This window comes from Plecotus auritus, assembly GCF_963455305.1.
Source record: "Plecotus auritus genome assembly, chromosome: 6".
NCBI lineage: Eukaryota > Metazoa > Chordata > Mammalia > Chiroptera > Vespertilionidae > Plecotus > Plecotus auritus.
This window is the reverse complement of record NC_137773.1, coordinates 41,146,192-41,174,118: the sequence shown is the minus strand read 5'-3', so window position 1 is coordinate 41,174,118 and position 27,927 is coordinate 41,146,192. Positions and strand designations below refer to the sequence as shown.

Here is a 27,927-nt window from a genome sequence, read left to right as displayed (position 1 = left end):
CTAGGTTTGGGGAGGACAAGAGGAACAGTAAGGAGGGAAAGAAATCTACTGACATCAACAGCTCCCACCCTCTCAACAGTTAAGAGCCCTTCAACAGGTATCTCCCTTTAGCTTACTCTAATTTATACCAAGCAAAATAATAAAAATTTACATAGGCTATCATCTTAGTTAAGACAGCTAATTCCTTCTGTAATTACCTCCTATCTGGTTTCCCAGGGTTTTCTGCTCCCTCTTTCTCCAAAGTGTCCCCTTGACCAGAGTAAGTTTAGTTAAAAGATACTCTCACTAGTAATATAAAGCCTGAAAGCACATATAGATAAGGCAGTATTCTCCCTGACACATGTAGTAAAAGTAATTCCAAATGTGAACCTACCAGCAGCTGCCTGTCCTGTAGTCCGGGAACACACCTCATAGGTGCCATCAGGAACCACACCTGCACAAAGAGCACACCAAAATGAGCAAAGAAATTATGTTTTTGATAAAATATCACATTGCAATTTTTCACCCAAAGAGCATCACCTACATATGAACAGAATCACCAGCTTCTCAAGGTTTCCGTTTCTAATCTGTAGAATGAAAAGGCTGCCTCAAAAGACGTGTAGTATCTACATCATATCTCAAAGTATTTTATTCTATAATTTTAAGAATTCAGCTGCAGTTGTGTGTGATTTCCTTATCTGAGTGACAACACCTGGCTGACTCTGAAGCTCTGGTTTCTGGGTGCTATGACAATCTGTGCCATCAGGAGTGAATGGCACTTTAAGAATGCAAATGGTTTAAAAAATGACAACTAAGAACTGCCACTTTAGGTCACAGACATGACTTATCAGCTTTGTCTTTTCCTTATGATGTCAAACTCATAAGGTAATAGACCTACCCCGGAACATATCTGACTTGAACTCTGAAACAGTTACTACCACTTAGCATTAATTGATAATGTCAGCTTCAAAAAAGAGATTAACTAAATCAATAATTTTAAACATTAAGGGACATACTATCCTTGAAACAACTTTTAAACAAAGTAAAGTCTAAAGACAGAATCAAAATCATTTTTCAGTAAGCCTTAATGGAAACCAAATTTCAATCTAAACCTAACAGTATATATATCCATTTTAAATGAAATGTCCTTTTGCGATTCACTCTGTATCTTAAACTGGCAGTCAAATGTTACCCAAATCTGAGTTGTAGGAAAACTACAACTTACTTGGGGAGAAAGGATCTATTTGTTAAGTGACAATTTTTATTAGGTAGTTTTCATTTTTAAGATAGCACCAAGGACTTTAAAATGTAAATTACATTTTTCAACCATATGGTACCTGTGCCTCACACATAATGATAAAACAAGAAATAATTAGATCTTGTTTCAGGGTAACAGATCACCCAATGCACCTTTATAGTCAAGGTCATAATTCAGAGCAAAAGAAACCTAGATTACCCTTTCAAATCTAAGAATGCCAGAATTAAAAGGAAACCCTTTAAAATTTGACTAACATAAGAGGTCAGGTGAAAGCAAAAACTAGTAAGTAAAAAAAAAAAAAAAAAAAAAAAAAAGACATAGGGTAGCTGAGTGGATAAGAAAACATGACCCATATATCTGTTGTCTACAGGAAACCCACCTTAAAACAAAGGACTCACACAGACTAATGGTGAAGGAATGGAAAAAGATTTTTCAGGTGAATGAAAATGAAAAAAAAGCTGGGGTAACAATACTTATATCTGACAAATTAGACCTCAAAGTGAAGGCCATAACAAGAGATAAGGAAGGCCACTTCATAATACTAAAGGGAGCAATTAAACAAGACGATATAGCTCTGGTAAACATATATGCACCCAATACAGGAGCACCCAAATACATAAAAAAAAACTTCTGGAGGATATCAAGGGAGAGATTGACAGTAATACAGTCATAGTAGGGGTCTTTAATACCCCATTAACACCAATGGTCAAATCCTCTAAACAAAAAAATCAGCAAAGAAACATCAATCCTAAATGACTCACTAGATCAGGTGGAATTGACATCTTCAGAACATTCCACCCCAAAGCCACAGAATATACATTCTTCTCAACTGCACAGGGATCATTTTCAAAGACAGACCACATATTGGTGCACAGGCAAAGTCTCTTCAAATATAACAAGACAGAAATAATATCAAGCATCTTCTCAGTTCACAATGGCATAAAACTAGAAATCAACTACAATAAAAACAAAAATCAAACACCTGGAGGCTAAATAGCATATTTCTAAACAATGATTGGGTTACCAAAGAGATCAAAGAAGAAATAAAAAGCATCATGGCAACAAACGACAATGAAAACACAACAATCCAAAATCTATGGGACACAATGAAAGCAGTCTTGAGAGGGAAGTTCATAGCTCTGCAGGCCTATCTCAAAAAACAAGAAACAATGGTAATAAATTATCTAACCCTACAACTCAAAGAGTTAGAAAGAGAGCAACAAGAAAAACCCAACATAAGCAGAAGGAAGGAAATAATAAAGATCAGAGCAGAGAGAAATGACATAGAGACCAAAAGAACAATACATAAGATCAACAAAACCAAGAGTTGGTTCTTTGAAAGGATAAACAATATTAATGAACCTCTAGCCAGGCTCACCAAAGAAGCAAAGAGAGAGGACCCAAATAAACAAAATCAGAAATGAAAGTGGCGAAGTAACAACCATTCCCACGATTGTGTAACAATCGTTTCACAAACGATTATGAAAAAATACTATGAACAACTCTATTCCAACGAAACAGAAAACCTAGATGAAATGGACATAATCTTAGAAAAATAGAAGCTCCCAAAACTCAATCAAGAAGAATAAAAAAACCTGAACAGGCCAATAAATACCGAAAAAAATTGAAGCAGCGATCAAAAATCTTCCAGCAAACAAAAGCCCTGGTCCAGACAGCTTTACAGGGGAGTTCTACCAAGCATTCAAAAAAGAACTAAAAAATATCCTCCTCAGACTATTCCAAAAAATTCAAGAGGAAGGCACACTTCCAAGCTCTTTCTATGAAGCCAGCATTACCCTAATCCCAAAACCAGATAAAGACACCACAAAAAAAGAGAATTACAGGCCAATATCCTTGATGAACATAGATGCTAAAATCCTCAACAAAATTCTAGCAAATCGGATTCAGCATTACATTAGAAAGATCATACATCATGACCAAGTGGGATTTATTATGGGGATGCAAGGATGGTACAGTATCCACAAATCAATAAATGTGATACATCACATAAACTGAGAGACAAAAATCACATAATCATATCAATCAATGCAGAAAAAGCATTTGACAAAATCCAGCACCCTTTCTTGATAAAAACTCTCAGCAAAGTGGGAATAAAGGGATCATACTTCAACATAATAAAAGCCTTATATGACAAACCTACAGTCAACATCATACTTAATGGACAAAAGCTAAACTCATTTACCCTAAGAACGGGAACAAGTCAGGGATGCCCACTTTCACCACTCCTGTTCGATATAGTACTGGAAGTACTAGCCATAGCAATCAGACAAGAAGAAGAAATAAAAGGCATCCAAATTGGAAAAAAAGAAGTAAAACTGTTCTTATTCGCAGGTGACATGATACTATACATAGAAAACCCCAAAGACTCCATCAAAAAACTTCTAGACCTAATAAATCAATTTGGCAATGTAGCAGGGATACAAAATTAACACCCAGAAATCTATGGTCTTTTTATACACTAATAATGAGCTCACAGAAAGAGAAGCGAAAAAAACAATCCCATTTACCATTGCACCAAAAAAATTAAGATACCTGGGAATAAACTTAACTAAGGACGTAAAAGACCTGTACTTGCAAAACTACAGGACATTGAAATAAGAGATAGAGGAAGACATAAACAAATGGAAGAACATACCATGTTTATGGATTGGCAGAATCAACATCATTAAACTGTCCATACTAACTAAAGCAATCTACAGATTCAATGCACTCCCCATTAAAATACCAATGGTGTATTTCAAAGATTTAAAACACACTCTCCAAAAATTCATCTGGAATAAAAAAAGACCCCAGCCCTAACTGGTTTGGCTCAGTGGATAGAGCGTTGGCCTGTGGACTGAAGGGTCCCAGGTTCGATTCTGGTCAAGGGCATGTACCTTGGTTGCGGGCACATCCCCAGTAGGAGGTGTGCAGGAGGCAGCTAATCGATGTTTCTCTCTCATCGATGTTTCTAACTCTCTATCCTTCTCCCTTTCTCTCTGTGAAAAATCAATAAAATATATTTAAAAAAAATAAAAAAGGACCCCGAATAGCCACAGATATCCTGAGAAAGAAGAACAAAGTTGGAGGGATCACAATACCAGATATCAAGCCATATTACCAAGCCACCATTCTCAAAACTGCCTGGTACTGGCACAAGAACAGACATAGACCAGTGGAACAGAACAGAGAACCCAGAAGCTGACCCAAGCCATTATGCTCAATTAATATTTGACAAAGGAGGCAAGAGCATACAATGGAGTCAAAACAGTCTCTTCAATAAATGGTGCTGGGAAATTTGGTCAGATACATGCAAAAAAATGAAACTAGATCACCAACTTACACCATACACAAAAATAAACTCAAAATGACTAAAGGACTTACATGTAAGATGGGAAACCATAAAAATCCTACAACACTCCATAGGCAGCAAAATAGCAGATGTATGTCATAGCAGTATCTTTACAGACACAGCCCCTGGGGCAATGGAGACTAAGGAGAAAATAAACAAATGGGACTACATGAAAATAAAAAGCTTCTGCACAGCAAAAGAAACCATCAAAAGAACAACAAGAAAGCCCACTGCATGGAAGAACATATTTGCCAATGCTATTTCCAATAAGGGTTTAATCTCCAATATTTACAGATAACTCATACAACTTAACAAAAGGAAGATAAATGGTACAATCAAAAAATGGGCAAAGGATCTAAATATAGACACTTTTCGAAAGAGGACATACAGAAAGCCCAGAGACATATGAAAACATGCTCAAAGTCACTAATCATCCAAGAGATGCAAATCAAAACAATGAGGTACCACCTCACACCTGTCAGAATGGCTATCATCAACAAATCTACAAACGACAAGTGTTGGCGAGGATGTGGAGAAAAAGGAACCCTCCTGCATGCTGGTAGGAATGCAAACTGGTGCAGCCATTGTGGAAGACAGTATGGAGTTTCCTCAAAAAGTTAAAAATGGAACTCCCATTTGACCTAGTAATACCACTTATAGGAATATATCCCAAGAAAATGGAAACACCAATCAGAAAGGATATATGCACCCCTATGTTCATAGCAGCACAATTTACAATAGCTAAGATTTGGAAACAGCCTAAATGCCCATCAGCAGATGAGTGGAGTAAAAAACTGTGGTACATCTACACGATGGAATACTATGCTGCTATAAAAAAGAAGGAACTTTTACCATTTGCAACAGCATGGATGGAAATGGAGAGCATTATGCTAAGCAAAATAAGCCAGGTGGAGAAAGATATCACATGATCTCACTCATATGTGGAATATAACATAATTTGATGAACAAGAATAGATCCAGAGACAAATGGTAGGGGATGAGGGAGGGGGTTAGAGAGCAACCAAAGGACTTGGATGCATGCATATTAGCATAACCAATGGACACAGGCACTAAGGCAGTGGGGGCTTGCCTGGGGTGGGAATGGCTTGCGGTGGGGTCAATTGGAGAAAAAGAAGAAAAATGTAAAACTTTAGACAATAAAAAAGGGGGGTAGTCAGCAGCTCAATGGTTAGAGCGTCAGTCCTCAGACCCAAGGACTGTGGGTTCAATTCCTGGTCAAAGGCACATACCTTGGTTGCAGGTTTGATCCCAGCCCAGGTCAGGGCACATGTAGGAGGCAATCAATGTGTCTCTCTCACATCAATGTTTCCCTCTCTTTCTCTCTCTCCCCCTACTTGCCTCCCTTCCACTCTCTCTAAAAATCAATGGAAAAACAATACCCTCAGGTGAGGATTTAAAAAAGGGGGAGGAGGAGTAAAAAAACGTTTGAAATTTCCACTTCCAAGAAATGGAATCTTTAAAATGAAGTTTAAAAAAATATATATAAGTTTATAGAATACAGAGCCATGATGAATTAATATGGGATGTGAGATGTTTAGAGCAGATCTGAATCCTGAAAGTGAAGAGCAGGAAACCAACTAGGCTCTTACCCAGGATTCCTGTGGTCTTTGCAGCAGAGACAAAGTGCCAAGTTGGACCAACCACTATTCTGAACCCAAAATGACAATTTCAACTCTCATGAGCGAATGCTACCCAGGTGTTAACAGAGAGCTTGGAGTCTTTCAAACTTCATGATTTATGTAATTTTCTAAGTTCATGTTAATGAAAAGAGTCTAACCTTTACTATCTACTTATGTGGTCCTTTGAACTCTTCCTACATTCTAAAAATTAGATTGGCCATTCTAATATTACTGCAGTTCTCAAAAAAAAAAAACACATTATCACCTAGAGAGGAAATTAATAGGGGCATTTTTTTTCCAGGGCAGAATTTTTAAATGATGAGTAAGCTCCCAACCAGCTTGGCTCAGTGGTTGAGCGTTGACCTATGAACCAGGAAGTCATGGTTCAATACCAGGTCAGGGCACATGCCCAGGTTGTGGGCTTGATCCCCGGTGGTGGGTGTGCAGGAGGCAGCCAATCAATCATTCTCTCTGATCATTGATGTTTCTCTCTCTCTGTCTCTGTCTCTGAAATCAATATAAATATATTTTTTAAAAAAGATATCCTAAGGCATACTCCTACTATTCTTATTTCTCTTCCCTATACTCAACTCTTTTAGAAAAAAATATTACGTTAGTTTTATGTAAGTACTAGGGGCCCGGTGCATGAAGATTCGTGCACGGGGGCAGGGGGATCCTTCAGCCCGACCTGCACCCTCTCCAATCTGGGAGCCCTCAGGGGAGCCCTCTCCAATCCGGGAGTTTCTGTCTGTCTTTGCAATCATATGAGCAAATTGTCTAAGACCCCAACCCCGTTTGGTTTGTTGCTCACAGAATAATAGAGGCATTTCTTTTTTCTTTGCTTCATTGGTGGAGATTTCCTGGAAGTTTTAGGATATCTTCCCTTTAATTTTTCCACTCAGATTTTACTTATGTCTCTCACCTTTGCTTTCCTTCCATCCCCCACCGCAATAGTAACTTGCTCCAGGCTCACTTTGCTCTAGTGTTTAGGAGATCCATCTGCAACCAGAACTATGATTCCCAGCATTCCTGGTGCTCCCCGCGCTCTGCGCTTCCACTTCCGGTCCTGAGGCTGCCATCAGAACTACTATTCCCAGAATTCCTGGTGCTCCCCGCGCTCTTGGTTTTCCCTTCCTGCTCTGTCTCTGTCTCACGGCATCCCGCTCTGCCAAGTCCTCCAAGCCACCAGCTCTCCTTCTCTGCTCTCCTTCTGGCAGCTTGGGGAGCCAAGTTCCCCAAGCCACTCCACTCTCCACCAGCTCTCCCACTCTGCTCTTCGCTTGGCGCCTGCATATGCAAATTAACCCGCCATCTTTGTCAGGTTAATTTGCATACTCACTTCTGATTAGCTGGTGGGCGTTGTGGAGGTACGGTCAATATACGTTTCTTTTTTATTATATAGGATACTTACTCTTAGTAAAAGCTACAAAGTCATACACTAAAATAAACCAGAACTGGAAAGAAGATTTTCTTTCACTGCAGAGGGGAAAAATTACATAAACAATGGCATACCACCTTCTGAGAAATAATCAAGCATTAATTTTGATTTACAAGATTGGCTGAGGAATTTTAGTTCACAACCTTTCATTCTTCAAATTTACCATCATTATTCAGATTAATGATGCTTTAAGGTGGTTATAATATTTAAAATATTAAAATGGATAAAATAAACCCCTAAACCTTCAAAATAGCATATATACATAGCTTTAGTTATTCCCAACCTTGAATGTTATGCAATCGAAGGAATCACACCATTTATGCTCTGTATCCCACAAATCTGGATGTGTGGACTTATTCATGTCAGCCTTAATCAAGACAGTCTTCTTGCTCCTAGTTATTTGCAACTATTCTATGTTACATGATGAACTGGATTTTATACTTTCTTTCAAGATCTCCACAGAAGAAAGGTGCTTTATCTGGTCATTTATGAGTCAATTATAGAAAAAATCAGGGAGAGAAACCAAGATGGTGGCATAGGTAAACACCTAAACTGCTGCCTCGCACAACAATATCAAAACTACAACTAAAAGACAAACGGACACCATCCAGAACCACAGGAAAGCTGGCTGAGTGGAAATTCTACAACTAGAAGAAAATAGGAAAGCACATTGAGAATCAGAGGAGCTGTGAGAGAAACCAAGATGGCGGCATAGGTAAGCACCTAAACTGCTGCCTCGCAAAACAATTTCAAAACTACAACTAAAAGACAGAACGGACACCATCCAGAACCACAGGAAAGCTGGCTGAGTGAAAATTCTACAACTAGAAGGAAAGAAAAAAGCTCACAGAGAATTGGAGGTACGGCAAAGGGTCTTTGTGCGTGCAGAGAGGAAGGGCGGCTGAGAGCCTGGCTGACTTTCTCTGGCAGAAGGGGGAAGGAAGGCCCCGACCGCACTGAACCCCAGTTCTGACTGCACTGAACCCCAGTTCCGGGCGAGCACCTGGGGACCCACGCTCTTGTGGGGGGAGTCTGGACTCTCGGGCGGAGACTCGTGAGCTGAGGAAGGCAGAAGTCTGAAGGTGCGCGCGTGCCAGTGCGCACAAAGGCTGCGGAGGTTGCCACAGGCTTTCCCTAGTGGAAGGGAGTCAGAGGCTCCTGACTGCACTGAGCCCCAGTTCTGACTGCACTGAACCCCAGTTCCAGGCGAGCCCCTGGGGACCCACGCTCTTGTGGGGGGAATCTGGACTCTCGGGCAGAGACTCGGGAGCTGGGGAAGGCAGAGGTCGGAAAGCGCGCACGTGTGCACAAGGGCAAGGCTGACAGGAAGCCAAGACTGAGACTCCACCCCATCCAAGCTGAGCACAGAGGCTATTGCAATTTGGCAAGTCTAATCCTATAAGGCTGTCTCCAGCACCAAACTTCTCCCAGCATAGACACAGCTGATACTTACAGCCAACTGGCCTGGAGGTCAATTCTTCCCAGTGATACCAACAACAATCAAGACTTAACTACAACAAGGCTGTACACACAGTCCACAAAGGGGTGCACCAAGAGTGTCCACCTCAGGTTAACTGGGGAGGCAGACCCACTGGGCCATATTGGAAACCTAGCACAAAAATCTACCTTACCAACTCAGGGAAGCAGTGAAAATGCGGCGTCAAAGAATCAGATCACAAACAAAAGAAATGGAGAAAAACAAACGACTGGATATAGAATTCAAAACCACGGTTATAAGGCTTTTCAAGAATATCCTAGAAAAGGCCGATAAATATAACGAGACCCTCGAAGATATGAAAAAGGACCAACTAGAAATTAAACATACACTGACTGAAATTAAAAATATTATACAGAGACCCAAAAACGGACTAGAGGAACACAAAAATCAAGTCAAAGAATTGAAACACAAAGAAGCAAAAAACACTCAACCGAAAAAGCAAAAAGCAAAAAAAAAAATCCAAAAAGTTTAAGATAGTGTAAGAAGACTCTGGGACAACTTCAAGCCTACCAACATCAGAATTATGGGGGTGACAGAAGAAGAGAGAGAGCAAGATACTGAAAACCTATTTGAAGAAATAATGACCAAAAACTTCCCCCACCTGGTGAAAGAAATAGACTTACAAGTCCAGGAAGCGCACAGAACCCCAAACAAAAGGAATCCAAACGAGGACCACACCAAGACACATCATAATTAAAATGCCAAGAACAAAAGACAAAGAGAGAATATTAAAAGCAGCAAGAGAAAAACAGTTAGTTACCTACAAGGGAGCACCCATACGACTGTCAGCTGATTTCTCAATAGAAACTATGCAGGCCAGACGGGAGTGGCAAGAAATATTCAAAGTGATGAATAGCAAGAACCTACAACCAAGATTACTCTACCCAGCAAAGCTATCATTCAGAATTGAAGGGCAGATAAAGAGCTTCACAGATAAGAAAAAGCTAAAGGAGTTCATCACCACCAAACCAGTATTATATGAAATGCTGAAAGGTATTCTTAAAGAAGAGGAAGAAGAAAAAAGTAAAGAGAAAAATTATGAACAACAAATACATATCTATCAACAAGTGAACCTAAAAATCAAGTGAATTAAAAACCTGAGGAACAGAATAATCTGGTGAATATAATAGAATCAGGGGCATAGAAAGGGAGTGGACTGATAATTCTCAGGGGGAAAGGGGTATGGGGGGTTCAGGAAGATACTGGGCAAAAATCATACACCTATGGATGAGGACAGTGGGGGGGAGGTAAGGGCAGAAGGTGGGGTGGGAACTGGGTGGAGGGGAGCTATGGGGGGAAAAAGGAGAAACAATTGTAATAATCTGAATAAAGATTTATTAAAATAAAATAAAAAAATAAAAAAAAAGAGAATCAGAGGAGCTGCAAAAGGCTGAGGTACGAAGACGCAAGACCCTGTGGAGAGGACGGGCAGCTGTGTGCACCGGCAGCTGAGTGCGCGGCTGGCTTTCTAAAGCGGGAGGGAGAAGGAAACTCCCGACTGCACTGAACTCCAGTCCCGGGCGAGACACTGGGAAACCAGACTCATTCGGGGGGGAATCTGGACTGTCAGGAAAAGAGAAAGCACACTGAGACTCGGGAGATGCGGAGGGCAGAGGTCAGGAAGCGCGCGCACACAGAGAGGACTGACTGCTGAATGCACGGGCGGCTAAGTGCGTGGCTGGCCTCCTAGAGTGGGAGGGAGAAGGAAGCTTCCAACTGCACTGAACTCCAGTCCTGGGCGAGATGCTGGGAAACCAGACTCATTCGGGGGGAATCTGGACTGTCAGCAAAATAGAAAGCACACTGAGATTCAGGAGCTGCCGAAGGCAGAGGTCACGAAGTGTGCGCACACAGAGAGGACTGACTGCTGAATGCACTGGTGGCTGAGTGCGCGGCTGGCTTTCTAAAGCAGGAGGGAGACAGAAGCTCCTGACTGCGCTGACCAGGCGAGTTTCTGGGAACCCCGACTCATTTGGGGAGAAACTGGACTGTCTGGCAGCGGGTGAAACTCAAGGGCAGCTTTCTCTCAGAGGTGCTTGCAGCGATTATGGAGGGACACTGAGACACAGGTGCCTCATGGGGCAGGGCTGACGGGAATCCAAGGCTGTCTGCTCCACCCTGAAACTCTGCCCCATCCAAGCTGAGCACAGAGGCTTTTGCAATTTTGCAAGTCTTATCTCATAAGAGTGTCTCCAGCACAGAAGTTTTCCCAGTGTAGACACAGCTGATCCTCACAGCCAATTGGCCTGGAGGTCAATTCCTCCCAGTGATACCAACAACAATCAAGACTTAACTACAACAAGGCTGAGCACACAGCCCACAAAGGGGTACACCAAGAGTGTCCACCTCAGGTAACTGGGGAGGCTGAGCCACTGTGCCCTAGAGGACACCTACCACACAAAGCTACTCTACCAACTCAGGAAAGCAGCGAAAATGCGGAGACAAAGAAACAGGTCACAAATGAAAGAAATGGAGGATAGCAAACGACTGGATATAGAGTTCAAAACCAGGGTTATAAGGTTTTTCAAGAATTTTCTAGAAAAGGCCGATAAATTTAGCGAGACCTTCAAGGATATGAAAAAGGACCACCTAGAAATTAAACATACACTGACTGAAATAAAAAATATTATACAGAGACCTAACAGCAGACTACAGAACCACAAGAATCAAGTCAAAGAATTGAAATACAAAGAAGCAAAAAACACTCAACCGAAAAAGCAAAAAGAAAAAAGTATCAAAAAGTTGAAGATAGTGTAAGAAGACTCTGGGACAACTTCAAGCATACCAACATCCGAATTATGGGGGTGACAGAAGAAGAGAGAGAGCAAGATACTGAAAACCTATTTGAAGAAATAATGACCAAAAACTTCCCCCACCTGGTGAAAGAAATAGACTTACAAGTCCAGGAAGCGCACAGAACCCCAAACAAAAGGAATCCAAACGAGGACCACACCAAGACACATCATAATTAAAATGCCAAGAGCAAAAGACAAAGAGAGAATATTAAAAGCAGCTAGAAAAAAACAGTTAATTACCTACAAGGGAGCACCCATACGATTGTCAGCTGATTTCTCAACAGAAACTATGCAGGCCAGACGGGAGTGGCAAGAAATATTCAAAGTGATGAATAGCAAGAACCTACAACCAAGATTACTCTACCCAGCAAAGCTATCATTCAGAATTGAAGGGCAGATAAAGAGCTTCACAGATAAGAAAAAGCTAAAGGAGTTCATCACCACCAAACCAGTATTATATGAAATGCTGAAAGGTATTCTTTAAGAAGAGGAAGAAGAAGAAAAAAGTAAAGATAAAAATTATGAACAACAAATACATGTCTACCAACAAGTGAATCTAAAAATCAAGTGAATAAAAAACCTGATGAACAGAATAATCTGGTGAATATAATAGAATCAGGGGCATAAAAAGGGAGTGGACTGACAATTCTCAGGGGGAAAGGGGTGTGGGAGGTGGGGGGAGAGACTGGACAAAAAGCGTACACCTATGGATGATGACAGTGTGGGGGAGGTAAGGGCAGAGGGTGGGGTGGGAACCGGGTGGAGGGGAGCTATGGGGGGAAAAAAGAGGAACAATTGTAATAATCTGAACAATAAAGATTAAATTTTAAAAAAAGAAAGAAAAAATCGGAGTGAGCAAGCCTTCGAATGCTAAACCATCAACAAGAATGGCTATCTGGTTTACTCACCAACACTGCTAAAAGTTGTAGTTTTTCACAATAATGTTCCAAAATTTTAAAAATAGAAATAGCCCTCATTTCACAAAGTCCAATAATATTCCTATATCTGAACATCCTTTACTTTTATAAGTGAAGACATACCAGTAGGTTGTTTTTGTTTTCTCTTTTAATTTTTAGAAACCCTCAAGTTCTTCTATATATATAAAAAGCCAGTGATCGTAACACTGTAATGACTGATCACTATGACACCCACTGTGGCCAGCAAAGTGGCCCAATTAGGGGATGGAGCTGACCGGCCAACCTCCCGCAGCCCCTCCCCCTGGCCGGCCCCGCCCCTGATCGCCCCCCCTACCCCAATAGGGGGTGGGCCAGCCATCCAACCTCCTGCAGTCCCTCCTCCCGGCTGGCCCCAGCCCCGATGGGTCCTCTCCACCCCGATCGGCCCACAGGCCCTCCTCCAGGCCGGCCCTGCCCCTGAACACCCCCCATACCTCAATAGGCTGTGGGGCTGGCCAGCCAATCTTCTGCAGCCCCTCCCCCCAGCCAGCTCCACCTAATCACACCCCCCTACCCAAATAGGGGGCGGGAGCAGCCAGCTAACCTCCTGCAGCCCCTCTCCCCACTGCCTCACCCCAGATGGCCCCCACCACCCAAATCAGGGGCAGGGCCGGCTGCCGGCCAACCGCCTGCAGCCCCTCCCCCAGGCCAGCCCCACCCCTGATGGGCCCCCATCATCCCATCGGCCGCAGTCCCTCCACCCAGCCAGCTCCGCCCCCAATCAGCCCCCCTTACACCAATCAGGGGTGGGGCTGGCCAGCCAATCTCCTCCGGCACCATTCGGTGGCAGGGCCAGCCAGCCCACCACCCACAGCCCCTCCCCAGGGCTGGCCCTTCCCCGAATTGGTCTGCCCACCCCAATCGGGGGCAGGGATCCCCGGCCAATTGCCCGCAGCGCCTCTCTCCAGCCAGCCCGGCCCTGATCAGGGCCCTGATCGGGGCAGGCCCGCCAGCCAACCTCCCGCCGTCTCCTCTTTTCGACAGGCCCAGCCCCGATCTGCTGATTGGGGCCAGGCCAGCCAGTCAGACCCCACCCGTGCACAAATTCGTGCACTAGGCCTCTAGTACAGAAAATAAAAGACACTCACAGGCATTCATTACTAGATCCCCACGGATTTCTGGCTTCCAATCATCCCACGATGTTTCAAAGCCATCAGCAAAACGGATGCAGAAGTTTTTGAAATGCCCTTTACTAACCAGAGACTCGGAAGAGCAAGCAGTGATGAGAGTGCTTTCAATAGTCAGCACCAAGGCAGAGCCAGTGTCCAAGTCTCCACTGTGATTGGACTGCAAAATATATTAAAGAGGAAACAAGACAAAAGGTGACAACTTTTAAATTTGGAAATTCTCATAGGATTCCTGGAAACAAAAATCCATAAAGGGGGAAACCCAGAAAGCTTCACTGGAAAGTAGCTTAGAAAGATGCCTACTTTAAAAATTAGATTACTCAAGTGAAATGCATTTCCATGTGCTTTTTGTTTTAAACTAAATTTGCAAAAGGATAATTATCTGATTTTCTATTTCAAGCTTCTGTTTTCGTGTGGGAAAAGTTTGTTCTTTGCATTCTCACCACCACCCTTGGTGTGGGGCCCTCCTGAGTCCATACATCACGTGATTAAAGGTTACCATTTAACTCCTGAGACACAAACATAGCACATGGTGTCAATCCTCAACCCAGAGTTTTTGTTTTGTTTTTAATATATTTTTATTGATTTCAGAGAGGAAGGGAGGGAAGGAGGGAGAGAGAGAGAGATAAAAACATCAATGATGAGAGAGAATTGTTGATCAGCTGCCTCCTGCACACCTCTTACTGGGGTTCGAGCCCACAACCCAGCATGTGCCCTTGACTGGAATTGAACCTGGGACCCTTCAGTCCACAGGCCGATGCTCTATCCACTGAGCCAAACCAGCTAGGGCAATCTAGAGTTTACTAAAAGATAAATTCATTCAAAAACTGTTTACAGATTATTTAAGACAAACCATAACAGTAAAATAAAGGCCTCTGTATTTGTTTAATTGCAACTTCTTGGTCTGACAGAGTTTCATAACCTTTTTTCTCTCATGCACATGTGCATACAAATGTGTGTTCCTGAGAATTAGTCCCAAAAATTATAAAGACAAAATTCTTGTTGCTTATTGGTCAAGGTCAAAATTAAGAGTTATCAGATGGGTATCAATCTCATCACCACGCTGAGGCACATCAGAGTGTGAAAATCGCGTGAGATTCGCCTTTACTACACTGTAGATGAATGAATAATGGTTGAAGGAGTTCAATCTTACTTGCTGTTTACTAAACTCAAGTTATAAACTGCTCTCCTAAGAAATCCATTGTGATACTCTGTATACCTAGAAATGGTGAGTAGAGTTGCCTGGTTCTTAGTGCTGGATGAAAACTTGAATTCCGTACCTGTACAGCACTTGTGATAGGCAGGCAAATCCCCAGATCATTCACAGTGAGTTGCAGGAAGAGTGTCCCGAAGGCCTGGGCAGAGGTTTGCTGGATTCCGGGGAGCATATCTACTACTTCCTTTGTAGCCATGTGAATGTCCTTATGTAAAGCCATTCGTTGTTCATTCCAGTTGTCATAGGCAGCCTTATAGTTCAGCCAAAACAACACAGCTTTTGGTGATTTAGGCAGGGAAGAAAGAAAATTTCTTTAAAAAAACTGTAAAGCTATATGGCAAGTAAACCTCAATAGCTGCAAAATTCCACCAATTAGTAAAAATTACTCCCAGAAAATAGTAGCATTAGGATTGAAAAGGATCTAAGATGATATGGTCAACTTGACAAATGAAACTAAGAAGCAAAAAGCAGACAATTGAAAAATGGCAGAAGGAAGAAAACAATCCAGGTCCATTCAGTCATTCAACAAACTGTTTTGTGAAATGCCTGTTACGAGCCAGGCACTGGGATGGAATAACAAATGAAAGTAGTCACGGTCCCTGACCTTGCAGAGCTTACTGCTTACTTATGTTAAAAAATTCCTGGAGGAGAGATGCAGAATACTAGGAGTATACATTGAAAAGATGGGCTTTAGAGAAGAGGTCAAAGACATTTGAGTGTATAGCAAGAATGAATTCTAAGGAAAACCTTTATTGAATGCAGTGCGTAGAGGGAGCCTAAAGAGGAGATGAAGAAGGAAGGGCCAGAGGAGAAGGAAAAGCAAATGTCAGACAGGAACACAAGGAGTAGAAAGTACTTTAAGGAGTTGTTGAAAGCTGACGATAGGCTGGTAAGATGAGAAATTAAATAAACAGGCACTGGATCTAGAAAAATAAAATGTTATCCATGACATTACCAAAAGGAGTTTTCCAACAAACTAATCTTATCACCAGCCAACACCTACCACCAATTTAAATCTTAAACAGCTTGCTTAAATGGTTCTTACTTTTAAAACACAGTTCCAACGTATTTACCCAATAGGCATTATTTAGACCCACTCTATCTGCTCAGCCTTATTTCCATTATTTTCTTTCAGGAAAGCTGGTGCTGTATTTTCTTAGACCTCTGTGCTCATATTCCTTCATTCAGGTTCTCTCTCATTTGGAAAATATTTACTTAGTTCCTGCTATATATGCCATGGACTGTTCTAGACCACTGGATACAAAGGCAAATAAGACAAGCTTGCGTTTCCTTGTCTCCCTGGTGATCTCTTAACTCCAAGTTGAATCTGAAGAATTGGTGTCTCCTCTAAGCAGCACAGGTGAAGGTAGAGACTCCCTGAACCCCTAGAACATGGATCGCTAACTCTGCTCTGAGTCCACTTAGCTCCTCCCACAGGGCTGAGAGTTCCTGGAGGGCAGGATACTGTTTTCCATATTCAGATTCCACTTCTAGACAGCACACAATCAATGTTTAGAGTATAAGCAAATAAAGGCATTACCAAACCAAATGGGTATATTAGTTACCCAAACTAAAAGACTCAGCATAACAATCCATGTAGAAAGCAAATAACTTTAACAAGTAAAATGACTTTAAAAACTGAAAGGAATAAACAAGAAACTGTTGGGATGCTCCCATTTTAGATTTACACTGGTGAACTACAGTGATTTTTATCTGATGTCATTCCCAACAGTTCTAAATCCAACAAGAAAGTCTTGCCTGACTCTCACCTCTGTCAAAGGCCACCGGCTGCGCATACACGATCGGTCTATTCAAGGTAATAAGCACAGCTTCCCTATCTGAAGAGCCACTGATTTCTTCTCGGAGGGCATTTCTTAATCCAATTCTGGTTTTAAAATAGGCAACTTGATGAAAATCAGAACCAGCTTCCTCATAAACCTAAATTAAAAGTTCAATAAAATCAAATAATGGAAAGTGTTTTAATAAAAGAAACTAAAAGTTTTAACATCATTAATGGTTTTATGCACCAAAACAACTATAGTATATTTTTCTCAATTTCATGCATCAATAATATATACCTTATGCTATACCACAAACACCTGAAATCAATATAAAATATGAATGGGTATTTAAGAACTAAATGGAAAGTAAAACATCAAGTTCGTACAAAATCGAGGATGAGGTCCATATTCTGAACAACAATGTATTAAATGTCTCATGATAATGAGATCCTCGCTCCTCTCAAAATGTTTTTATTTGAACAAATTAACTGTTTTCCTAAAGATGACAAGAAGTTTTTGTTAATTTATTCCTTCCACATATTCTTTAATATAGGAAACACAATTTTGAAAGTGTGACTGATATTCATTTAATCAGTTCTTCAAATCACAGAAGGGAAAAGGTTAAAGTCTACATAATTTTTAGCAAAATAAAAACAAGACACCAAAAACTCTATGAGTTGTGAATATTAATTTTTATAAAATATAGTCTGATTTACTGCTGTGTATGCATATATATATGTTTTACAACATATATGTTTAACATTACGGTATGCAAAACTTGCCAACATTACAGCACAACTGAGAAACTTAATAACATTTTTTAAAAATATATTTCATTGATTTTTTACAGAGAGGAAGGGAGAGGGATAGAGAGCTAGAAACATCAATGAGAGAGAAACATTGATCAGCTGCCTCCTGCACACCCAGTAAAGGGGATGTGCCCGAAACCAGGGTACCTGCTCTTGACCCTTCAGTCCGCAGACGTCAGCTCTATCCACTGAGCCAAACTGGTTAGGGCAAAACCTAGTAACTTTTTAAGAACTCACCAATGTTAACACAAAGCATTGAAATAAAAACAATGTTTAATAAAATAAAGAGAAATTATAAGCACATACTTGTGAAGATACTGGATTAAGTTTCACGTGATTGCATTTGCACTAAACTATAACAATATACCACCAAAATACTCAATGAAATACCAAGGTAAAATTGTAAAGACCTTCATAAATTAATTTTCATTAGAATTTATAATCAGAAATTTTAGCAACTTAAAATATTTTCATAAATATAGTAATATTTCAAGTAGTTGAAATGGATGTGCAAAATGTAAAGGCTACAGTTCTAATGTAACACATTCTGCACTCACCTGATGTTTGACAATTTGTCCTAATGCCAGATTCAAATCCACTTGGCATTTACCAAATAGTTTCAGATAGCTGCTGCTTCCTGGTAAGGCTTTGGTTTGAAGTCGGTTCGAAAGTTCTAGTTCAATCAATCCAGTTTCAAATCTCACAGCTCTCATTGATGGAGTTGTAGCTGTGACTTGAATACCCTAGCAGATTAAATGTTAGAAGGAAAAAAGGATTCTTAAGTCAACAATGTCCACCCACTCCAATGAAAACTTTTGATACGATAAATAAAATGGAATGTTTTAAAACACACATAGGATGTCTAATAAACTGATAAAACAGCCAACATTCTTTAATTTCTCATTAGTAGGGACTCTCTTTAGCTATTAAATTTCATTTCAGTATTTTGTATTAAAAATCTAGACTGTTCATGGGTTAATTATAAATACATTATAATTAAATAAGTATTTGGTAAGAAGAATTTTATTTTTATGAACATTAATGTCTTATATATTGGAAATATTAAGGTTCCTATTAAGGTATTACTGTTAATTGGACAAGTGCACAAAATATTTCTTGCAGGTTGATCTAAATGTTCTGCATGGAAAGATAATCAAGGCTCTTTAAAATGCAGAAATATGTGCATACTGAAAAAAAATAGGAAAAAAATAGGAAAAGGTCCTAGATAGTAGTCAAACAATTGTAAAGCATTTTCTTTAGTGGATATACTTCATTTCTATTCTCCATCTGGCATATTTATGTCTCATGAATTTTCTATAAAAAGCAGGCATTAATTAATTTGAAAAATCCTTGTAAGAGTAACATTCTTATTGCTATGTCACCTTAAACTGCAAGTTGAGGGAATACAATAGAATCTTAGGCTTCTCTCCATCCGCTGTCCCATCGTGTTCATTCCAGAGAGGAATCGGCTGCTCCCCGCCTAAAAGAGGTTAAATAATTTGAGAGATTGGTATAATTTCTTTAAAAGGAAAATTTCTATTTTGTGCATTAAAAAAACAACAACACATAAAACAGTTATTTTCTTTTGACTGAGCATTAAACCAATGTTTTTAAGCAGGTTACTTTCACTGAAGCAGATGTATATAAGCCAGGGATAATCCATAGACACTTCTTAAGGACATTTTATAAGGACTAAATTAAAACATTATCTGAATAATAGAAACAAAAGTGATTATACATGCCATAAAATGTATTTGAGGCAAAAAAAAAAAAACTGGACTAATTTCTTCAATCAAAAATGTAAACTTTGTTGTTTATATTTTGATGTGCAAAAGAAAAAATAAAGGTTGAGAAATGAAAAATAAGGTAATACACGTTAACAATAAAGAGTGTGACAGCAAAGATTATTGTGTAAAGTTTTTTAAATGAGGACAGGAGAACTTGGAGGTTAAGTTCCTATTAATAGACCATTTGTTGCCCAGGCAATGTGGTCCACTCAGGAAATAACGTTCTAATATATTAATATATAACTTCTATATCTACTTCTCTTTCCTTTTATGAACTTCTCTGCATGCTTATTTTTCCAATATCCTATCTTAAAATGATGTTCCTTTCTGTTTGTATGTTGAGTTCATCATCAGCCCAGAGAGCATACAGATGGGATAGAAGTTTTTTCCTATTAAGGACCATAGATGCATCAAAAGAGCCAAGAAGCAAACAGATAAAAGAGCAGTTTTTGTTTGCTTAAGATAAAAATTTAATCTTTTATGGGCTTTCAAAATAGCCATAAAAAAGAACTTGTTTTTTTTTCTTTTTTAAAGAACTCTTGCACTTGTAACAACATGGATGGACGTCGAGGGTATTATGCTAAGTGACATAAATCAAACAGATCACTTAGAAGTGGAATCTTAAAAAAACACACAAACAACAACTCACAAATACAGAAAACAGATTGGTTTGTAGCTAGAAGGGAAGAGAGTTGAGGGGTGGGCAAAATGGGTGAAGGAGGGCAAAAGGTACACACTTCCAGATATAAAATAACTAAGTCCTGGGGATGTAATGTACAGCATGGTGACTTTAGTCAATAATATTGTACTGCATATTTGAAAGTTTCCAAGAGAGTAAATCTTAAAAGTTCTCATCACAAGTTAAAAAAATGATAATTTTGTATGATGATAGAGGGTAACTAGATTAATAATGGTCATCATTTCACAGTGTATATAAATATCAAATTATGTTATTCTCCTGAAACTAATATAATGTTTTATGTCAATTTTACTTCAAAAAAAGTCTATTCATAAAAATTCTACTTGTCTTGTGTTGATCTATCACTACCTTGAATATCTTTTATCTGGTGCCTGAAAAAAATTTTTTTATTGTTAAAAGTATTACAAATAGTAGTATATATGTCTCCATTTTTTCCCCATTGACCTGCCCCCGGCCTCGCCTAACGCCCTGGCACATGCCCTCACCCCCCTCCACCAGTGTCTTGCGTCCACTGGTTATGCTTATATGCATGCATACATGTCCTTCGGTTAATCTCTTTCCCCCCTTCCCAACCCTCCACAGCCATCCCGCTGTAATTTGACAGTCTATTCGATGCTTCTTTGCCTCTGTATCTATCTTTTTGTTCACCAGGTTACAATTTTCTTTATTATCCATAAATGAGTGAGGTCATGTGGTACTTTTCTTTCACTGACTGGCTTATTTCACTTAACATAATGCTCTCCAGTTCCATCCATGCTGCTGCAAATGGTAAGAATTCCTTCTTTTTTATAGCAGCATAATATTCCATTGTGTAGATATACCACAGTTTTTTAATCCACTCATCTGCTGATGGGCACTTAGACTGTTTCCAAATCTTAGCTATTGTAAATTGTGCTGCTATGAACAAAGGGGTGCATATATCCTTTCTGATTGGTGTTTCTAGTTTCTTGGGATATATTCCTAGAAGTGGTATTACTGGGTCAAAAGGCAGTTCCATTTTTAAATTTTGGGGAAAATGCCATACTGTTTTCCACAATGGCTGCACCAGTCTGCATTCCCACCAGCAGTGAAGGAGGGTTCCTTTTTCTTCACATCCTCACCAGCACTTGTCATTTGTTGATATGTTGATGATAGCCATTCTGACAGGTGTGAGATGGTAGCTCATTGTTGTTTTTATTTGCATCTCTTGGATGATTAGTGACTTAGAGCATGTTTTCATATGTCTCTTGGCTTTCTGAATGTCCGCTTTCAAAAAGTGTCTATGTCCTTTGCCCATTTTTTTTATTGGATTGTTTATCTTTCTTTTGTTAAGTTGTATGAGTTCTCTGTAAATTTTGGAGATTAAACCCTTATTGGAGATAACATTGGCAAATATGTTCTCCCATGCAGTGGGCTTTCTTGTTGTTTTGTCGATGGTTCTTTTGCTGTGCAGAAGCTTTTTATTTTCATGTAGTCCCATTTGTTTATTTTCTCCTTAGTCTCCATTGCCCTAGGAGCTGTGTCTGTAAAGATACTGCTATGACATACATCTGCTATTTTGCCGCCTATGGAGTGTTGTAGGATTTTTATGGTTTCCCATCTTACATGTAAGTCCTTTAGTCATTTTGAGTTTATTTTTGTGTATGGTGTAAGTTGGTGATCTAGTTTCATTTTTTTGGATGTATCTGACCAAATTTCCCAGCACCATTTATTGAAGAGGCTGTTTTGACTCCATTGTATGCTCTTGCCTCCTTTGTCAAATATTAATTGAGCATAATGGCTTGGGTCAGCTTCTAGGTTCTCTATTCTGTACCACTGATCTAATATGTCTGTTCTTGTGCCAGTACCATGCAGTTTTGAGAACAGTGGCTTGGTAATATGGCTTGATATCTGGTATTGTGATCCCTCCAACTTTGTTCTTCTTTCTCAGGATATCTGTGGTTATTTGGGGTCTTTTTTTATTCCAGATGAATTTTTGTAGCATTTGTTCTAAATCTTTGAAATATGCCATTGGTATTTTAATAGGTATTGCATTGAATCTATAGATTGCTTTGGGTAGAATGGACATTTTAATGATGTTGATTCTACCAATCCATGAACATGGTATGTTCTCCCATTTGTTTATGTGTTCCTCTATCTCTTTTTTCAATGTCCTGTAGTTTTGCAAGTACAGGTCTTTTACGTCCTTAGTTAAGTTTATTCCCAGGTATCTTAATTTTTTGGTGCAATGGTAAACAGGATTGTTTTTTTCGCTTCTCTTTCTGTGAGTTCATTATTAGTGTATAAAAAGACCATAGATTTCTGGGTGTTAATTTTGTATCCTGCTACATTGCCAAATTGATTTATTAGGTCTAGAAGTTTTTTGATGGAGTCTTTGGGGTTTTCTATGTATAGTATCATGTCACCTGCGAATAAGAACAGTTTTACTTCTTTTTTTCCAATTTGGATGCCTTTTATTTCTTCTTCTTGTCTGATTGCTATGGCTAGTACTTCCAGTACTATGTTGAACAGTGGGCATCCTTGTCTTATTCCCGTTCTTAGGGGATATGGGTTTAGTTTTTGCCTAATGAGTATGATGTTGGCTGTAGGTTTGTCATATAAGGCTTTTATTATGTTGAGGTATGATTCCTCTATTCCCACTTTGCTGAGAGTTTTTATCAAGAAAGGATGTTGGATTTTGTCAAATGCTTTTTCTGCATCAATTGATATGATTATGTGATTTTTGTCTCTCAGTTTGTTTACGGATGTATTACATTTATTCATTTGCGGATATTGTACCATCCTTGCATCCCCATAATAAATCCCACTTGGTCATGATGTATGATCTTTCTAATGTAATGCTGAATCCGATTTGCTAGAATTTTGTTGAGGATTTTAGCATCTATGTTCATCAAGGATATTGGCCTGTAGTTCTCTTTTTTTGTGGTGTCTTTATCTGGTTTTGGGATTAGAGTAATGCTGGCTTCATAGAAAGAGCTTGGAAGTGTGCCTTCCTCTTGAATTTTTTGGAATAGTCTGAGGAGGGTATTTTTTAGTTCTTCTTTGAATGCTTGGTAGAACTCCCCTGTAAAGCTGTCTGGACCAGGACTTTTGTTTGCTGGAAGATTTTTGATCACTGTTTCAATTTCTTCAGTAGTTATCAGCCTATTCAGGTTTTTTTATTCTTCTTGATTGAGTTTTGGGAGCTTCTATTTTTCTAAGAATATGTCCATTTCATCTAGGTTGTCCATTTCGTTGGAATAGAGTTGTTCATAGTATTTTTTCATAATCATTTGTATATCTGTGGGATCAGTTGTTACTTCGCCACTTTCATTTCTGATTTTGTTTATTTGGGTCCTCTCTTTTGCTTCTTGGTGAGCCTGACTAGAGGTTCATCAATCTTGTTTATCTTTTCAAAGAACCAGCTCTTGGTTTTGTTGATCTTATGTATTGTTTTTTTGGTCTCTATGTCATTTATCTCTGCTATTATTATTTTCTTCCTTCTGCTTATGTTGGGCTTTTCTTGTTGCTCTCTTTCTAACTCTTTGAGTTGTATGGTCAGATAATTTATTACCATTGTTTCTTGTTTTTTGAGGTAGGCCTGTAGAGCTATGAAATTCCCTCTCAGGACTGCTTTGACTGTGTCCCATTGACTTTGGATTGTTGTGTTTTCATTGTCGTTTGTTGCCATGATGCTTTTTATTTCTTCTTTGATCTCTCTGTTAATCCAGTTATTGTTGAATAGCATGCTATTTAGCCTCCAGGTGTTTGATTTTCTTATTTTTTTTATTGTACTTGATTTCTAGTTTTATGCCACTGTGATCTGAGAAGATGTTTGATATGATTTCTATCTTCTTGAATTTGAAGAGACTTTCCCTGTGTCCCAATATATGGTCTATCTTTGAAAATGACCCATGTGCACTTGAGAAGAATGTATATTTTGTGGCTTTGAAGTGGAATGTTCAGAAGATGTCATTTAATTCCATCTGATCTAGTGTGTCATTTAGGATTGATGTTTCTTTGCTGATTTTTTGTTTAGAAGATTTGACCAGTGGTGTTAGTGAAGTATTAAAGTCCCCTACTATGACTGTATTACTGTCAATCTCTCCCTTGATTCCTCCAGAAGTTTTTATATGTATTTGAGTGCTCCTGTATTGGGTGCGTATATGTTTACTAGAGTTATATCTTCTTGTTGGATTGCTCCTTTTGGTATTATGAAGTGGCCTTCCTTATCTCTTGTTATGGCCTTCACTTTGAGGTCTAATTTGTCAGATATAAGTATTGCTAACCCAGCTTTTTTTTTCATTTCCATTCGCCTGAAAACCCCTTTTCCAGCCCTTCACCATTAGGCTGTGTGAGTCTTGTTCTAAGGTGTGTTTCCTGTAGACAGCAGATATATGGGTCATGTTTTCTTATCCACTCAGCTACACTATATCTTTTGATTGGGGCACTTAATCCATTTACATTTAAAGTTATTGATAGATACTTGTTTGTTGCCATTTTTTTTTTTTTAAATATATTTTTTATTGATATTTTACAGAGAGGAAGGGAGAGGGATAGAGAGCTAGAAACATCGATGAGAGAGAAACATCGATCAGCTGCCTCCTGCACACCTCCTACTGGGGATGTGCCCGCAACCAAGGTACATGCCTTTGACCGGAATCGAACCCGGGACCCTTCAGTCCGAAGGCCAACGCTCTATCCACTGAGCCAAACCGGTTTCGGCTGTTGCCATTTTTATTCTTTATGCCTGTGTTCCTTTGTCACTCCCTATTTCTTCTTTTAACAGCAGACCCTTTAGCATTTCTTGCATTGCTGGTTTGGTGGTAATAAGCTCCCTTAGTGCTTTTTTGTCTGTGAAGCTCCTGATTTCACCTTCAATTTTGATTGCTAGCCTTGCTGGGTACAGTATTCTTGGATTCAGACCCTTCCTTTGCATGACTTTGTATATTTCATTCCATTCCCTGCTGGCCTGATGTGTTTCTGTTGAGAAATCCGTCACTAGTCTGATGGGGGATCCTTTGTAGGTAACTTTCTGTCTCTCTGGCCGCTTTTAAGATTCTTACTTTGTCGTTGGTGTTTGCCAATTTAATTATAATGTGCTCTAGAGTTGGTCTTTTGGGGTTCATTTTGTTTGGGACTCTGTGAGCTTCGTGGACTTGTGTGAGTTTTTTCTTCCCTATATCAGGGAAGTTTTCTGTCATTATTTCTTCACACAGGTTTTCTATTCCTTGCTCAGTTTCCTCTCCTTCTGGAACCCCTATGATGTGGATGTTGTTTTGTTTAGTGTTGTCCCAAAGTTCCCTTAGGCTCTCCTCCTGTTTTTTAAGTGTTTTTCTAGTTGCTGCTCTGGTTGGGTATTTTTTCCTACCTTGTCTTCTAGCTCACTGATGTGGTCCTCCACTTCTTCTAGTCTACTGTTGATGCTTTCTATTGAGTTCTTTATTGCAGTGATGTCATTTTTCATTTCTTCTTGGTTCCTCTTCATTTCCTCTTGGTTCTTACACATATTGTTGAATTTGTCTTCCAACCTTTTCAGTGACCTTATGACCATGTCTCTGAATTCTTTCTCTGACATATTGCTTGCCTCCATTTCGTTTGCTTCCTTTTCTGGTAATGCCTCCTTTTCTTTTGTATGCGGGCTGTTTCTTTGTCTCCCCATGATCTCTCCTCTCTGGGTGTCTAATTACGTAGCTCTCTCTTGCCCTGGCCGGCTTGGCTCAGTGGATGGAGCGTCAGTCTGCGGACCAAAGGGTCCCAGGTTCGATTCCGGCCAAGGGCACATGCCTGGGTTGCAGGCTCGATCCCCAGTGAGGGGCGTGCAGGAGGCAGCCGATCGATGATTCTCTCTCATCATTGATGTTTCTATCTCTCTCTCCTTCTCCCTTCCTCTCTGAAATCAATAAAGAAATATATTTAAAAAAAAATTAATTACGTAGCTCTCTCACTCTTGTGTTGACTTTCTCTGGACGAATTCTGACCTTTCTGTGAGCAGGTGCAGAGCTCATCCGAGTCTGGGTATTCACACTGCTTGAGACCCAGTGTTTGTGGGTTCACAGCTGGTCCCTAGGTGTTGTGGTTGTAGGGTCCAGGCAGGTATCCGATTCGTCCCAGTTGAAGGTAAGGCAAGGCTTCCTATCACAGCCAATCTCCCCTTCAAGATGGCGCAGTCTCTGCGGCAGAGCCAATCACTCAGGGAGATATTTCAGCAGCAGTAGAGGCTGCCCGGTCAGGGGAGCCTGGTCCGGCAGTCCCCAACAGTCCCTTGGAATATAGCTGTCCCTCACTCACAAATAGACACTCCCCATAAGTCCACACACTCTCCTTTTGTTCTCTCACTTACACACTATCTTGCAGCCTGCCTTCCCATTGGCAGCCATCTTCGATCTCTCTGAAAAAAAAATTTCTTAAAATTTAAAAGCAAATGCTCCACCTCTTATGAAATCTACTACGTAATCATTTTAGTTTATAGAAATATAAGAAACACTATTATATTAGTCACATTAACTCCACAGTTCTTTACCTCAATATGAATTAAATTTATAGATGTGGTCTAGCTATTATTTTGACATGATTATATTCATACTGAAAATATTCAGCCTCAAGAACTATTATACAGAGTCAACTTGTTTTCTACCCTGATTCCTCTTAATACTTCATCTTGTGAATTAAAATTCAATTAAACATTTTAAATATCAAACATGTATTTCTTATTAAAATGTAAAGCTGTGATTAAGAAGCTCAATTGTAATCTACTCTTGAGGGATAGCAAAAATGTATGGGTTGTTATAAACAATTTACCATGTGGCCAGCATATAGTCACCATTGGGTATAGAATAAGGTGGCAATCTTAATATTGATCTAAATTTTGTTCCTAAATGAATAAGACTGGTTTGATCAATAGACATACACAAAGTTCTTTCTCTCTCTCTCACTGTCTCTCTCTCTCTCTTAAGGTAAGCATAAAGGAGCTTTGTGAATTTTATAAATCATGGATGTATGTATTACACATGAGAAAAGTAATAAGCAAAAGAACCTATAGACTGGAAAGTCAGAAAAGGCACACCTTATTTATAGGGAGTCATTCAACGATTATATCCAAAGAACAGGCTCATATCACAGACCCACAGGCCATGCAGCCCATGAGAACAAAACCTGCTGCTGCATGCTCTATACTATAAGGTGCCATATCAGCTCACCAGAGACTTTTTGTATTACTTCATTAACTTCCTTCATGAACACTTTCTGGACAAACACCAAGTGGTTTAGAAGATCAGTTGTGAGATTATGTTCAAAAGAACCAACCTGCCAAACAAAATTAGAGCATTAGGCTGACACTACTGACTGACATAGTTTTAAATACATTTTTGCTCACATAAGTAATCCCAAACTCTGTGGACAATTATCTACATGCTATTTGAAATCAATACTTTCAAGAAGGGTTAAAAATATTCAGATTCTCCAATACTTTGCTGGCCTATTACAGGCCATTCCCTCAGTTAAAAAAAAAAAAGTAACAGTAGCCAATAGGAATAAATCATTTGAAAATGAATGGAAATTATAATTTAATTATGTAATCTGATAATTTTAAAATTGAAATTTTATCTATATTAATATTTATTTTTACTGCCAC

The 27,927-nt window shown here is 39.5% G+C and overlaps 1 protein-coding gene across 6 annotated transcripts in view; it reads right to left on the bottom strand.

Annotated features, from left to right (window-relative positions):
- Window positions 1-27,927, bottom strand: part of BLTP1 (bridge-like lipid transfer protein family member 1) — a 181,890-nt gene that overhangs the window by 46,594 nt on the left and 107,369 nt on the right. For all 6 annotated transcript variants that reach the window (XM_080671792.1, XM_080671790.1, XM_080671794.1 and 3 more), the window contains exons 54-60: window positions 27,494-27,599; window positions 19,232-19,329; window positions 18,407-18,592; window positions 17,029-17,197; window positions 15,324-15,535; window positions 14,005-14,203; window positions 374-433 (exon numbers count right to left, since the gene is read on the bottom strand). In XM_080671792.1, the coding sequence (XP_080527918.1) occupies window positions 374-433; window positions 14,005-14,203; window positions 15,324-15,535; window positions 17,029-17,197; window positions 18,407-18,592; window positions 19,232-19,329; window positions 27,494-27,599 (1,030 nt within the window). The remainder of the gene's footprint in view (window positions 1-373; window positions 434-14,004; window positions 14,204-15,323; window positions 15,536-17,028; window positions 17,198-18,406; window positions 18,593-19,231; window positions 19,330-27,493; window positions 27,600-27,927) is intronic.